Raw genomic sequence first — 14,414 nt, 5'->3', positions numbered from 1 at the left:
TAATTCAATCAATGGCCTAGGCAACTCATAAAGACTAAACAAATTAATAACGATTAATAGGCTAATTAATAACTGATAACATTAACACATTAATAAGAAGAACAAAGTTATAGCCGCACATCTCCATGGAAAATCTTACAGGTACTGTCCGTGGTGCTGAATCCGTCTCAGCAGGTACTGTCCGTGGTGCTGAATCCGTCTCAGCAGGTACTGTCCGTGGTGCTGAATCTGCTGAGGCATTTCATTCTCTTTATTATAGAAATTAAAGCTCCATGAAATTCACAGAGGATCTTGTTTAGCTCTTCTTTCCTTACAGGTCAGAAATCAGCTGTTTGCCCGGTGTTTGTCAGGTAGTCTTGTAGACATTTGACGGCCCAAGATGTGGACTGGGCCGTACCGGCTTCATTTTCTGACGTCTCCAGCTGATCCCGCTCTTCACTCGTCACTCTTGCGTATCTCTCCTTTTTCTCTTCTGTCTTGTCTTCCTCGTTCAGCCATTTATCCAAACTTAGGTCGCCAAATAAAGCTGCTGGTTTCCATTCATTCACACTATGATATGAAAATGAACTTTCAGAGACTTCAGACTTTCCCCACAGCAGTATTCTTTCACCATAATAAAGTCGTCCACATAAGTTTTCCTAAAAGCAGCAGCACTGTTGTGTTTTGATGACTTGAAACTGGACGGAGTGATACGGTCTGTCTGTCAGAAAATAGTCCCCGGGGAAACATTCGCTTTACACAGCCAATTATCAGTTCCTGGAACCAATTATCAGTTCCTGTGGTTTATGAATGGCCATTATTTTGTTAGCAGCAGAAGCCAAGCATTATAAAGTGGCTGTTTCGACCTAAAATTCAAATTTGAAAATCGAGGGATTTTGATTACATGTCGTGAAATCTTTAGTAGCCCTGCATGATTTATAAAATGGTTTGTTGTGATGTAAAATACGGGTAAGATGTAGTAAAAGAGCCACATTCAATTTTGGTGACACTACAGGATCGGCACCAACCATCAGGCCTGTGATCCCTGTACTTTAAGGGGGTCAAAAATACGATTTTTCTTGAAGTGGCAGCCCTTCCTTTCATATTCTGCAAGCCTGTCTGTATCACCCTCTGCTTAGAAAACCTGATGATGAGACATTTATCTTAACTCTACCCAAACTATATTAAAGTTATCATCAATAAGCTATTGATCTGTGTTTTTTTTTTTACTGACTTTTTATTTTACTTATTCGTGTATTCATTTTAAATTTTTGTTTTATTAATTTTGATTGCTCAGTCCTCTTGCCCACTCGACTCATGGGTGATAATCTGTCGGCCTCTCTTGACCTTTACTTTTATGTTTCTTTTTTATTGTCACGTTTCAATGTCTAACGCTCTTGTTTATGAGTCCTAGCAGGTGCAAATTTATTATGAACAGATGAGGCCGACATTTGTGTAATTATTATTACAGTATTTCCTGAAGCTGAAGTTCAGTGTGTGCTTAAGTGTTAGTATGGACTGAACACCAGCGCCAGCACGTCTATGTTCTCATCATTTAACAGTGAAGTTGGCCAACGGGACAATCCACTGTACCATAAACCTGCTATAGGCTATTCCTTTAATTCAGTGTTTACTGTTTAGTGGAGCACATTGACACGATCTGCTTCCTCTCCTTCCCTCGTCAAAGATAAACTGTGTCTGTGGTTCACCATAGTAACAAGGGTTCAATTTAATTTCATTTAGTAACAAAACACGCCGAACTGAAACCAAAATCATGACCCCAAAAACCACAATACAAACCGAACCACGGGTTTATAGAACCATTACACCTCTAATACATGTAGAAATATACATGTATGTATGTTTACAGTATTCAGAGAGAAGATATGCATGAATTAGAAAAGACAGGGGCCAAGATATCACAGCAACAACCGAGGTCAAAAGCTCATTTCCACTTCCTCTGGGATGTTTTTAGCGAGGCCCCCAGCAGTCAGGACCAGAGCGGCATTATCTCAAAAATCTATCAGGTGAGTCGCTATGAAATTTAATGACAATGCTCATGTCGCCTAGAGCAGGCTGGGTGTCAAAGTGGTGTCTGCAGACCCACAGGGGTCCTCGAGGAGCCTCCAGGGGGTCCACAGCCAAACAAGGAATAGTTTAATTTTGCTGAGGTTTAATTCACTACAACAGTGCAAGAAATGTATGAGTGCGTATTTACCATTATGTTTTTAATCTCACCACTTTTGATCTATTTGCCAACATTCAATGTCGAAACAATTTAATAGTTTAAGCAAAGGATCTTTTCATATCAGGGTCCTGAAGGAAAAATGACTAGTCCAGAACATGTAAAAGTTTGAAAACCTCTTGCTCAATGGATGAAACCTGGCAATTCTGCTCACCATATGACCTTCCCATGCAGTGCCAGCAGCAGGACCAGCAGCAGGGGGATCTGCGTTGGAAAATTAGCGCTTTTCCTTCTCCAGTGGTCTCACTACATTCCTATGATATTATAATGGGGTCACTGGTGTGACACTGGAAATGATGGTGTCCCTGGAATTTTCTCTTTCGTGCTTGCGGATCTACTGGGGGAAATAATTCACTCGGCATTTCACTTGCTTTTAAAATGGTCACACAGTATGAAAGTCCCGACACCATTTTGAGCCGCACGTCTTTCCTGCTGCTGCTGCTGCTGTGCAAAAATATGCAGCACAGCAGTTTTTTCAGTCTGTCCTGTTTCTGCTAATGCGTGGAACTCAGTCAGCCCATGTTTATTAATGAGGACAACCTCAGTTGTTAAGTCACTGTCCAGACTGATAGTAAGCCTGCCTGGGACGTCCCTACCCCGACATGCAAGCCACAGTTCTATCTGGAGACATAACACCATGCGACAGTCCATTTAAAAAATGTGGCATTTTTTCAACGCCTTGATTATCGTCAAGCGTAAACCCAATAAACAGAACTGACGATGCTCTCCGAATCGATGACTTCCATTGTTTTATTCGGCACACATATCATCGATTAGGATGTATTATATTTCCACAAAATATCAACTTTTTCAACTCCCGCACGCTGCTCGGCGCGGCCCTCGGCGATGCTGGAGGCAACGTCACGTTGTAGGAATGACAAGCAAACCAAATCTAAAACTTGCGATTTTATTGATAGAAAACGTTGTGTGGTGGATTACATGAATGCCGAATTGAAGAATGGTATCTAACTATTTGGAAATCGTCTTGAGTCATTTTACACGGGGCACGCATAGTTCCCGATAAAGAAAAGGCCACGTTTAATCGCCAAGTACATGTACAGTGTGGCGCGTCACATACCGCCACATCTGAGAGATGGTATCTGGGCTGCGGACGTCCAGAAACGTGAATTAACTGCACAGAGGTCCTCGGAAATTGCACCTCGTCCTTCACTACAGTGTTATTTGCGGGAAGTCAAAAGATTCGTTGCGTTTTCTTGCACCGTGCGCTAGGTCACATTTAAAAAAAAAAAAATATATAAACCATGTCACCGGACAACTGCGCATCAAAAGTAGCGCTAGCCTTGACTCAGCAACGAAACGCATTAGCATCATTTTGGTAAGACGACATCTCTGTGCAAAATAAAGAAAGACGACGTGTGGATCCCACTCACCACAGTGCGGACAGGGATGCTGCTGCTGACTGGCACCGTGTCCGACAGGCCTGCTCCGAGCTCAGCGTGTTGACGGTGTCTCCTCCCGGTCAGTGCTGGCGGCTCAGTCCGCCACCGTCAAGTCACACACGACACTTTAACACAACTTCCGGTCACTTATTAAACACATAAAATCCCTTTGCAGCAACATGCAGCGTAATGTTGTTATCCTCCATTTGTCCGCTGTGTTGTCTTTGTAGTGCTGTGAGTGTTTTTATATGACTCTCACAGCGGTCATTTAGGCTGTAGTAATAACTGTAATAGACTTTATCAGCTCCACCTGCATAATCTAATCCAATCCAGTCCAGCTGTTGTGCCATGAAGTTTCCTCTCCTGCTGCCTATAATGCTCAGCTTGTCTTGTTGTCACAGTAACAGAGGTGTTCATTCTCTTCTATGTTTGGCATTGAGCTCATAGTTAGTGCTGCTGTTGGACTGGACTGCAATTTATTGAAAGGTGTTTACACTATTCTGTCCCCTCTCATGTATGTATAAAAAGGGAGGACAAAAAATCAGAAACCCCTCTCAGTATAATGCAGTCCAGTAGCAGACCTCTGCAAACTACAACCTCAGTAATAAACACATAATTAAAGTGACACATTCTCCACAATGTCAACACAAACTGAACATCATAAACTTTGTTAAAAGGTAAAATTTATGGCAGAGCTGCTGAGCTGAACTGCATCAGACTGGACAGGTGGAGCTGAGAAAGTGGACACTGACTGCAGATAGATAGACACATAGATAGACGTGATTTATGACATTACACAGGCACAACAGTGAAATGCACAAAATATACCTCTCAACACTTGGAGAAGTATATATCTTTAGAAATATTGAACACAAGGAATAAGAAAGTGGATCAATACAAAGAATATAAGGGGAAACAACTATGTATACCCTGTAACAGAAATAAAAATGAGAAAATCTATAGCCAGCACTTAACATACAGGGCACAAACTCACTGAGCATTATCAAGGTTAAAATTCCTTTCAAGAATTAATCGAATCTCCAATTTCACATTTTGTGAGAGTCAAAATATTTCTATTTTAGAAAATGATTTTGACACAGAAGGAATCCTGGCTAGAACCTGAGCTTGAGCTCAAAATGTCGGTAAAACCGAGACCTTTCATCTGCTGAAACTTGGTTTAACCAGCCACCTGTCCCACATGGTGGTATGGCTGTTGAAAGTTTTCCCAAAATGCACTTTTTCAAGTTTGCTCTGATGAATTATTAGAAAACATATGACACCTTCAGGATACCAGTGCTTGTTTCCATCACCCTGTGTCACAGACCTGAAACTGGTCCAAGTTTACTGCTGAAATTTAAATTTTTCCCAAGATATTGATGCTCAAAGTTGGTTACAGAAAAATCATGCTGAAGAAAAAACAGTTTTTAACAGAGCTGCAGTGTGTTTTTCAGCCCTGAAAACTTCATGTGGCTCTCTCTGTCGGGGACTGAAGTTATGAGGGTTCAAAATGCTTAAAAAAAAAAAAAAAAAAAAAAAAAGATGTGAATAAAAAAAGCACTAAATTTCAACCTACCTGTATGAACTTTGAGGAGCTGTAACTCAGAAAATATTCATACTATGGATGTAATATTTTGCATGGCTTCAATGCATTTGCAAAAGATATTGTGGAAGAAAAATCAGCTGATTCTGAGGGGGTCAGGAGGGAATTTTTTTCCTGAATTTGTTGATTTTATATGCAATGACCCTATTAATATTTCTACAACTACAGCAACTGGTACCTCAACTACTCCTCCTACGACCACGACAACGATACAACGCTAATTACCAACCATAATATTCATAATAATAACCACAATACTCTGAAATATTGCTACTGCCGTGCCAGACTTTGCTCTCAGTGCCTTTACATGTTTTGCTATCCTCTCTATTCATTTGTGGCTTCATGACTGTGGCATTTTAAATGTCACTGCTGCCCCCCTGTGGTTAGTACTGGCATTGCTCAGAATAGCATCTCGTTGTGGCTGGATAATGAAGCAGAAGTTCAGTCCTAACTCTCTGGCCTTTTGGTAAAACTATGTCATTATTAATAGAAACTTGGCACAAAGGTAAGTAAAGGACAGGTGTTTCCAGTAGAGAACCTGAGTGAATTTGATGGCAGGACTTCACTCTGTGACTTCAGACCGCCAGTGGCAGAGCAGGGGCCAGCTGTGAAGGTTTTTGACTTTTACTCGATTACAAAGCCACCGTTTGCGTGAGAGCACCTTCATATTCAGCTGAATGAACTTTTCTCTTTGTATTCACAAACACAATGACTCTGTAGCCCGCCGTAACCTAACTGAATGTTTAATTTGAACTTTTGCACCTTGCATTGTGCATATCATTTGTTATATCTCCTTTTCCTCATTATTGCCTCTACCTCTGTATTGTCTCTTTTTTGTCTCTTTTATGTCGTTATTTGTCTCTTCATGCTGTTTGTTCATTTGTATTGGTCGGTTGTCCATGTCTGTTTGTATACGGCACTGTGAAGGGTTGCAATCTGCAATTTCATTGTATGTACACAATGACAATAAAGGCTTCTATTCTATTTTATTCTATTCTATTCTATTCTATTCTAACTGATGATGTTTTTGTTTGTTTGTTTGTTTTATCAGTCAAAACCAGGGACAGACAGAGGACGTCCGACCCCATCCACGGCTCAGTTTTTTGACATAAAAATCAAATGTTAGATATAAGTTTTTGTACATGGCATATGTTTTCTTCTGAAAAACACAGGAGTTTTACACAGGAGTTGCGGTCACATTTCCCTCCTGTTAGACCGGTGTGTTGTGTTGTTTTGCTGTTGTTCTCTGTACTGATGCTTAGCTTTAAACCCTCTCCAGCTGATTTCCAAAGCTTCACTGGGTAAAAGCAGTTCATGTATGACATAAATTAGGCCGTATTTAATTGAAAGGGATAGTAAACTAAAATGTGCCGTTTTTCATTAAGAGATGAGGGAGGTTGTTGAAGATTTGTGAAGGTTTTATTGGTGGAAATGTTAATTTACAGCCACTAATGCAGGATGATGTCACCGTTTAAGATGCTCTGTTGTACTGGAATTAGAGGTCATGTGACGTCTGTTCATGGCGAATTTAAGGGTCGCAGTTTTTAGGGTTTGAAAATAGTCGCCCTTACTACACTTTGAACCAAACTCTGTGTGAAATGTGACCTCTAATGGTGAAACTTAGGGCTGTTCTCTGGTGGCCAACCGTGGAGAACATCAGGTGGTGACCTCACCTGCCACCAAAGACCTGCCACCCTGCTTTTCACCACTAGAGGCCAGGCTTCTCTGAAATCTGGATTTGGGTTTTCATTACTTTTTAACAAAACTGAAATACACAATAAATCACAGTTTAACAGATCTGGTTAGCTACGCAGCTACAGCAAGGACAAATGACTAATGATAAAATAGCATCTCATTAATGCCTAAACTGCTATTTCCTGACCACTCATAGTAAAACAGTGAGGCTGTGATTCAATTTGCTTAATCATGTCCATAACACAAAATTGATTTATATCGTTTAAATTGTTTGAAGATTGACTGAAGATTGTTAAAACTGTTAAAAATTGACCCCACTTGCACAGCAACAACATCTCTGGTAGACCATATTCATTTTTACTGATAATGCACAAGTAAAAAAACAAAACAAAACAATTATTTTCAAAGGGGAAAATGCAAAAAAAAAAAAAAAAAACCAAAACAAAACAAACAAACAAAAAAAAAAACAAATGTGTGCGAGTGAACTTTATACACAAGTTCATTTCTTGAAGGGGCTTTTTTTTTTTTTTTTTTTTTTTACACTGAACCATCCTTGAAGAAAAACCAGGATTATCCACGAGCTCCACTTAACAACTGTCTCCACTTTTCTCATGAAATCATAGAATTGAGCAAAACTGCAACTCAGTGCAGACGAGACCAGGTGTGTCTTGTATGTTTTTAATAGAAATGATCTCATAATAATATTATGAGCGGCCCTGGAGATGTACTGGGAAGATTAACACAGCTGACCTGGGGGAACAGGTTAATCCCCAGGGTGTTATTTAAATGGGATGGGGGTGAACTAAAGAGAGCAATAGTACACACATTTAAAGGACTGCTTGAGTGACGTTTTGTTCATAGTAACGGACACAGAGTAAGAGGAGGTGAGAGGTGAACAGGAAAATCACTGAAGAAGGGGAAAGCAAGAAGAGGGTGTGGCCAATCAGGCCTCTAATCCTGAATTATCTGGTGAGTCAGTCTCAATCCTGGACAGACCCAGATTAAACAACCATTACTCCACCGCTCGTGGGCTTGAGTCAATATAAAAGAGGCAGAAGAGGAGGCTAAAGGTTTTAGAGGAAACACCGAGACTCAAGTTTCTCCTGTAATCTGCGCTGGATCGGTGTTGAGAGACGGGCCAATCCTCAGGAACATGGCGCTCCTGAAGTCAGGCTGGCTGTGGAGACAGAGTGAGTAGCCTGGATTTAATCCACCTGAACCGCACCTTTTCCTCTCTGCTCGTTCTGCTCGTCATCATCATAAACATTTTAAACATTTAGAATCAAAATGAAGGAGCAGTTAGGGGCTCAGTGCCTTGCTCAAAGGCCATGCACAAGACTGTAAAAGAGATGAAACATTTGACTTTCAGGTTACAGGCCACGCCGCCGCCTCCCACCTGTGGTGTTGGTGAGGCCGACAGGGATAAAGAGCCCGTCTGCATACACACATTATCTGACCCGAGTAAAGCCGTCCTCATGTTGTACACAGTTTAGTTCTGACCAGAAATACTGACGGTGATGCGTTTTTTACCATAAATATATGCATAAATATAGATTTACATACAGCTAATGTCTTCTCAGCTGAGGGATGAGTTACCTGTTAACTTTTAAAAGTAATAAAATGAATCTGGATGATTCAACATCAGCTGAAGGCCCTGAAATATTTTCTGGAGCGAGTGTTATGAAACTCTAACCTTTGTGGTATTTACCTTTAATCCCATTAAGTGTCTCTGCTCCTGCCTTTAAGTGGCTTAGAGCCCGTCAGTGAGGACATATTTACTGGAAAAACAGCACATGTCCAGCCTCCACCTCGGTGGAAACGGGCCGGTGAAGCTGTGTTTTGTTGTTTTATATCTGGTGTCCACTTATTTCCTGCAGTTTGGATGTGGGGTGGATGTGCCGAGGCAACGCTGAGAGCCTGCAGCTTTTCCCTCCAATCAGAGACGAGTTGCACGCTGTAGCTACCAGGAAATAATAACCACGCGTCATCCAGATGTTGTATTTTCTCTCTCTTCAGCCAACACTGTAAAAAACTACAAGAAAATAGAAAGACAAAGGTTTTAACTAAACTGTGGTCATGTGACCTGTGACACTTCAAATTAAGATAACCTTGCATGAAAAGCGCTTAATTTGTTCACTTATCATTTTATTATGGTATATTTTAAATACGTTTTCAATCAATGTTACCCTTTTTAGCCTCTTATTTGTTGCATTTTAATCGTTTAAATTAAAACGGCTGTTTTTGCACCCAAATTTTTGAGTGAAATATTCCTTTAATGCTGAACAGTCACATTACATCGTGATTGTGTCTCCTCTCTCTGACGTCCTCTCCCTCTCCCACCAGGTTTGGTCTTCAGACGCTGGAAGTTGAACTGGTGTGATCTGTGGATCGACGGGAGTCTTGTCTTCTATAAGACCGACAGCAGGCGAGACTTTGAGCACCGTGTCCGCCTCAAGACGTCATGTGTGGATGTCAGATCGGGCCTGGAGTGTGGAGGTGCAGCGCCATTTCACCTTTTTAACATAATGTGTGTGATGTGCCTCATATCGACACTAAAGGCACCTTTGGCATCGTAGAACTGGACGACTTCATTCTCGACTCCCCATCAAACTAAAGGACGGATTCTCTGGTCCAGAATCTGCAATAAAGAGCAGAACCAATGGGATTAAACACCCTCAAAACTTGATTTATCCCTTTAGGACGAGGGTTACACTGATGTTAGGGCCTGGGTTTAGGGTTATGGTTCGTTTTAGAACTAAGTGTAGGTTAGTGTTGGGGGTTGGGGGAATGAATAGTATCGATTAACCTGTCAATTATTGTCTTGATTAACTGATTACTTGTTTGCTAACATCTGTCTACAGTCCACAACAGTCCACAACCCAAAGATATTTAGTTTACTTTTACAGAGGACTAAAGAAACCAGAAAATATTAACATTTGAGAAGCTGGAATCAGAAAATTTGGAAGTTTTCCTGTCAAAAATGACTCAAAATGATTAATCCGCCATCATAATAGTTGGCAATAAATTTAACAGTTGGCAACTAATTCGACTAATTGCTGCAGCTCTTAATAGGAGCTCTTCACATATATAGGAAGACAAATGTGTGGGTGTGTGTGTGCATTTTAATGAACTCTTTATCCTGTGTGTGCTCTGCAGAAGTGACTCCACCAGAGACTAACCCCAAGGAGAATCTCGTGGTGGTTCAGCTCAGAGACGGCTCGACGATCAATTTGTGTGCCAACAGCGAAGATGAAGCCATGTAAGAGTACGCCCTCTCATAAACTTGGGTTAGGATTAGGGTTAGGTTTGGGTTAGGGTTGGGTTAGGGTTGGGGTTATGGGTTAGGGTTATAGTTACAATTGCACAGGCCTACTGAACTGAGGGGTAGGATAGTGAGGAAGGTTGCAGTCCCTGCCACTGGGGACCAGGGTTAGGGTTACTGGGTTAGTTGATGTTAGGGTTAGGGTTAGGGTTAGGGTTAGGGACTAACCTGGGGTGGGATACTGGGGTCGAGTCCAGACCATCGGTTTGATTTGAGGCTGGGCTCCATTCCGGTCCCAGCTGCATGGATCCATGGGGAAGAGGGCACCCTGTCAATAAAGTGTTAAAAAAACTCAAAAGGTAAAATCCAGAAGCAGGAGGGGAGGTCTAAAAGTGCTAGTATAAGATAAATAAATAAGTGCCATCAAAATAAGGGCTAAGCATAGGCGGTTCTAGGGGGTGGCAGGGGGTGGCAGCTGCCACCCTAGAAAAATGCCTTGCCACCCTAGTTGCCACCCCAATTTCAGACTATTTTTTTTTTTTTTTTTTAATTGTGGCTGTTCGGAAACTCGCTGTTACGAGACTCACATGTCCGAGTGCAAGTAAATGCAGCAAAAGATGACACTCCCACTATTTAAGGGGTTGATAAATACATAAATAAATAAATAAATAAATAAATATTTCTAATGCCACCTTTTGGTTTTCTATTCAATGCTTTACTCATGTACCACAATAATGGAATGTTTTGGAGTTAAAATATCCTCATTTGGGGGTTTTCCAAGCAAATACTGATATATGTGATCGTTTGGTATTAAATCAGCATATATATTTCTGCCACCCCTTAAAGTCTCCATGCCACCCTCTTGCCACCCCATGAATATTTGTCTAGATCCGCCCCTGGGGCTAAGTCATAATAATAAGTGCTAAAAGGTACCACACCAAACATTAAAAACAGATAAAATTAATTAATAATAAAATAGTAACAAACAAATAGACCACTCCACCAGCATCTAAAAGTTACCAACAAATAACTAAAAATAACTAAAAATAAATATCAATAAAATCAAGAGGATAAATAAGAGTACAGGATGTCCTCTCCCCTGAGCGGGGAGCGAGGGGGAGAGGATTAGGGTTAGGGTTAGGATTAGGGTTAGGGTTAGGGTCCCTCTCTGCTTTCTCTCCATCCTCAGCTGACGTTTCTCTTTCAGAGCGTGGAAGCTGACTCTGCTGGAGACCAGAAGAAACCCGGTGAGTGTCCTCTCCGTTCTCTGTATCCACTTCATAAGATCTTAAACACGACCAGCTGATTAAAAGTTGCTTATTAAACACGGTACCTCCTGCGGCATCCATCACAAGGTTCTTCACTGTGTTCCAGGTGTTCACTTACGACCCGTACGACGACTCGTACCAGGCCATCCCCATCAACAGTTACCAGACAGTCTACATCGCAAACGGAGCAGGACCAGGTAATGTTGAGTCCTTGGCACTGCAGGGAACGAAATCGGATTCGATTATAGCCACAGTGTTTGTTTTAACCAGTTGCCTCTACCTCTGGCGTGATGAATCTGATGTAGTTTGATTCATTAGATATTTATTATGGAATTTATCAGTATTACACAGTCTATGGGAAGCTTTTACCCTGAGCTTCTGAGCGATTTTGATTTCACATACGTGTGCATAAGTATTTTTTTTGTAATTGTTATTATTATTAGTTGTGCTGGTAGTAATATTAGCAGAGGTGGTAGCGGTAGTAGTGGTAGTTTTAGTACTATTAGTATATTTATCGTGGCTTGCAGTGGAGATTTTGTGTCCCATGATGATCCTGATGGTTCCAGAAACTTAAAAGAAATTTTTAAAAAGTGTCGTATTTTACAGGGATAATTTACATGTTTTGAGAAATGTGATATTATTTCATCTCCCCCTCTAGCTGTATTCCATAAAAAAAATAAACATCAGAAAACTATGAAAGGAGTCAAATTCAAACATATTAAAAATTGACAAAAATATCAGCGATCAGCAACCTCAATATCTGGATCCTTGACTGGACATTGGACAGACACCACACACTGGAGAATAGAGTGTAGATACCCGACTGAGATGAAAGCTGGACCCGGTTTGGACAAAAAATTCAAAATTATGTTCAGGTTCAGGTCGGGTTCAGTCAGGTCTGCATTGTTTTAGTGAAAAATGATGGACTTGCTGTCTGTTCTGGGCAGCTTCCTGTAAAGTGCTGGAGTTTACGTGACGATGCTGAAGGCAACACGTGGATTATTTCAGGCAGTAAATGTAACTTAGCAATGGAGGACAAACAAAATCTGGGGTTCGGGTCAGGGTTGAGCTTGGTCACCATGCTCCTGTCTCGGGTCGAGTTTGGAGAAAATTATGCGGCCTGATCCGCGCTCTATGGTAGAAGTGCACTTTCTTACAATTAAGTTCTGCCTTACAATTTGCTAGGGACTTTATCATGAACCATGTGAACTCAGTTATTAACTATGTTTTTCCTTCCTTGTACATAAGGCACCCATCACGTGGTCGTTCAGCGGGACCCATTTGACGGCGTGGCGGAGCAGATTGCCGTGGGATTATTGGCTGGTATGGCGGCGGGGGCGGCCATGCGGTCCTTCCTCTGGATGCCCCTGTTCTTCTGCTGAGCGGCGCTGCACAGCCTCCCTGGCACCGTGAGCGGAGAGGCCGAGCCTGAGACCCTGTGAGCACGTGTAGACCTGAGGACGCGACCCACTACCCTTAACCTTACCCTGACTTTCCTTCACTACCTCCTCCTTTCCTTTGAGACTCGGAAACTTATTTTGACGTCGCCATCTTGCAGGCTGCCCCCAAAACCCCAAAAAGCATCTTCAGACTGTCTTTCAAGGAACCTTTGAGCGAGAATGAGGAGGATCCTATCAGGAAGCCACAGCCGGTCCTAATTATCTTACACCAGTCGCTGCAAAATGTTGGATCCATTGTGCTCACGGCCTTTTTAATATGCAGGGTTTATACACATGTCATATACATTTATACACACCCCAGGTCAGCTGTAAAAAGTTGATTACCAGCTGTCATTTTCTGTTTCTGTTTGCAATAATAAAATGGGCTTGTAGATTATTGGATAACCTAAAATATTGATTTTGGCTTGATTTCAATGTGTATTATTAAAGTGCCCTGCATCATAATGATACCCAGCACAAAGGTTTATTAGACACTCTATTAATAACATTCACTAATAGACAACTTCAGACACTGTACTCTTATTTTAAGCATTAATGGGATACAGAGCTTTTTTTGTTTTCCCCTCCAAGCTTTCGCTGACAATCTTGCCAAAACAAAAACATACTCCTGTTGTTAAAAAACAAAATGTTAAGGATCATGTCTGCTGTGCAAACTGGTTGCTGTAATTGGTATATTTTTTTTGTTACTGATGGAATAACTGAAAAGCTGAAAAAAAAAAAAAAAAAAGCTATGTGGCTGTACGGGTTGCCTCTACTTTATCAATTTAGAGTAATTAAGCATTTGCAAAACAACAGCTTGTTAATTATATATCAGGATGTTCTTTATCTACAACCTTAATCTGATGGAAAAAGAGATTATGTAAACTCCAAGAAAATCTACAGTCACCTGCCAATAAAACAATCCATAAAGACCCATTTAATTATGTCTCTCTCTCGCTCTCTTTAGATCAATACAGATATAGATACATGTTCTTTTGGGTTTCATTTTCATTGTGTTTATATTTTTACTTTTAGATGTTTCAAAGTTAAAGCTCTAATATAAGTGACAACACACAGGCACATGGAGGACACCACAGCTGAGCCCAAATCAAACCACATTTTGTGTCACGAGCAGGCACGTTGATGTTAACAGTAAATTCGCAAGACAAATTAGCAGGAACATTAGTAAAACTTAGTAAAATAATTGCAATAAAATTACAATTAGCACCAAAAAAATGAAAATTAACAACAAAAAAGACAAGAAAATTATTTCCAATATTTTAAATGATTTATTTAAAGGTGAGATCAGTGATTTGTGAAACCCCCCATCACAGTCCTGTCGCCTCCCTTCTTCTCTCCCTTCCTTGTTTTAATCAGTCTTCCAGCTCCTGCTTTATTCTGTTCTGGTCCTGACTAAACAGACCCTGAACATATTCATACAACCCTTATGAATATGTTCAGGTTTATGTTCATAAAATGCCATTCTAGCTTGTTGTTCCTCCTACTTTTCCTGAGATCTTCTGCTT

At 40.9% G+C, this 14,414-nt stretch overlaps 2 protein-coding genes across 5 annotated transcripts in view; one reads left to right on the top strand and one right to left on the bottom strand.

Annotated features, from left to right (window-relative positions):
* The window catches only part of LOC115371314 (protein FAM168A-like), a 33,896-nt gene extending 30,062 nt beyond the window's left edge, over positions 1-3,834 (bottom strand). For 3 of the 4 annotated variants that reach the window (XR_003929356.1, XR_003929358.1, XM_030068609.1), the window contains exon 1: positions 3,616-3,834. The gene's annotated coding sequence lies outside the window, so the exon portion shown is untranslated. Of the gene's footprint in view, positions 1-3,302; positions 3,420-3,615 lie in introns of those variants that run through there. The other variant, XR_003929357.1, reaches the window with a different exon arrangement.
* Positions 3,835-7,709: 3,875 nt separating this feature from the next.
* plekhb1 (pleckstrin homology domain containing B1) lies at positions 7,710-13,829 on the top strand. Its single transcript, XM_030069479.1, has 6 exons — positions 7,710-8,109; positions 9,263-9,415; positions 10,076-10,178; positions 11,389-11,428; positions 11,556-11,646; positions 12,698-13,829. The coding sequence occupies exons 1-6, from the start codon at positions 8,073-8,075 to the stop codon at positions 12,829-12,831; spliced, it is 558 nt and encodes a 185-aa protein (XP_029925339.1). The 5' UTR covers positions 7,710-8,072; the 3' UTR covers positions 12,832-13,829.
* Positions 13,830-14,414: the final 585 nt, after the last annotated feature.

Source organism: Myripristis murdjan, chromosome 14 (genome assembly GCF_902150065.1).
Source record: "Myripristis murdjan chromosome 14, fMyrMur1.1, whole genome shotgun sequence".
In the NCBI taxonomy this organism is placed as follows: Eukaryota; Metazoa; Chordata; class Actinopteri; order Holocentriformes; family Holocentridae; genus Myripristis; species Myripristis murdjan.
This window is presented reverse-complemented; position numbering and strand designations above follow the sequence as displayed.

What these genes read in the sequence shown, in the direction of transcription:
- plekhb1 (XM_030069479.1), top strand. Translation starts at nt 8,073, where the DNA reads ATGGCGCTCCTGAAGTCAGGCTGGCTGTGGAGACAGA. An exon ending in ATCGGGCCTGGAGTGTGGAG is followed by an intron (nt 9,416 to 10,075) that starts GTGCAGCGCCAT and finishes TGTGCTCTGCAG; the next exon opens with AAGTGACTCCACCAGAGACT. An exon ending in CGCAAACGGAGCAGGACCAG is followed by an intron (nt 11,647 to 12,697) that starts GTAATGTTGAGT and finishes CTTGTACATAAG; the next exon opens with GCACCCATCACGTGGTCGTT.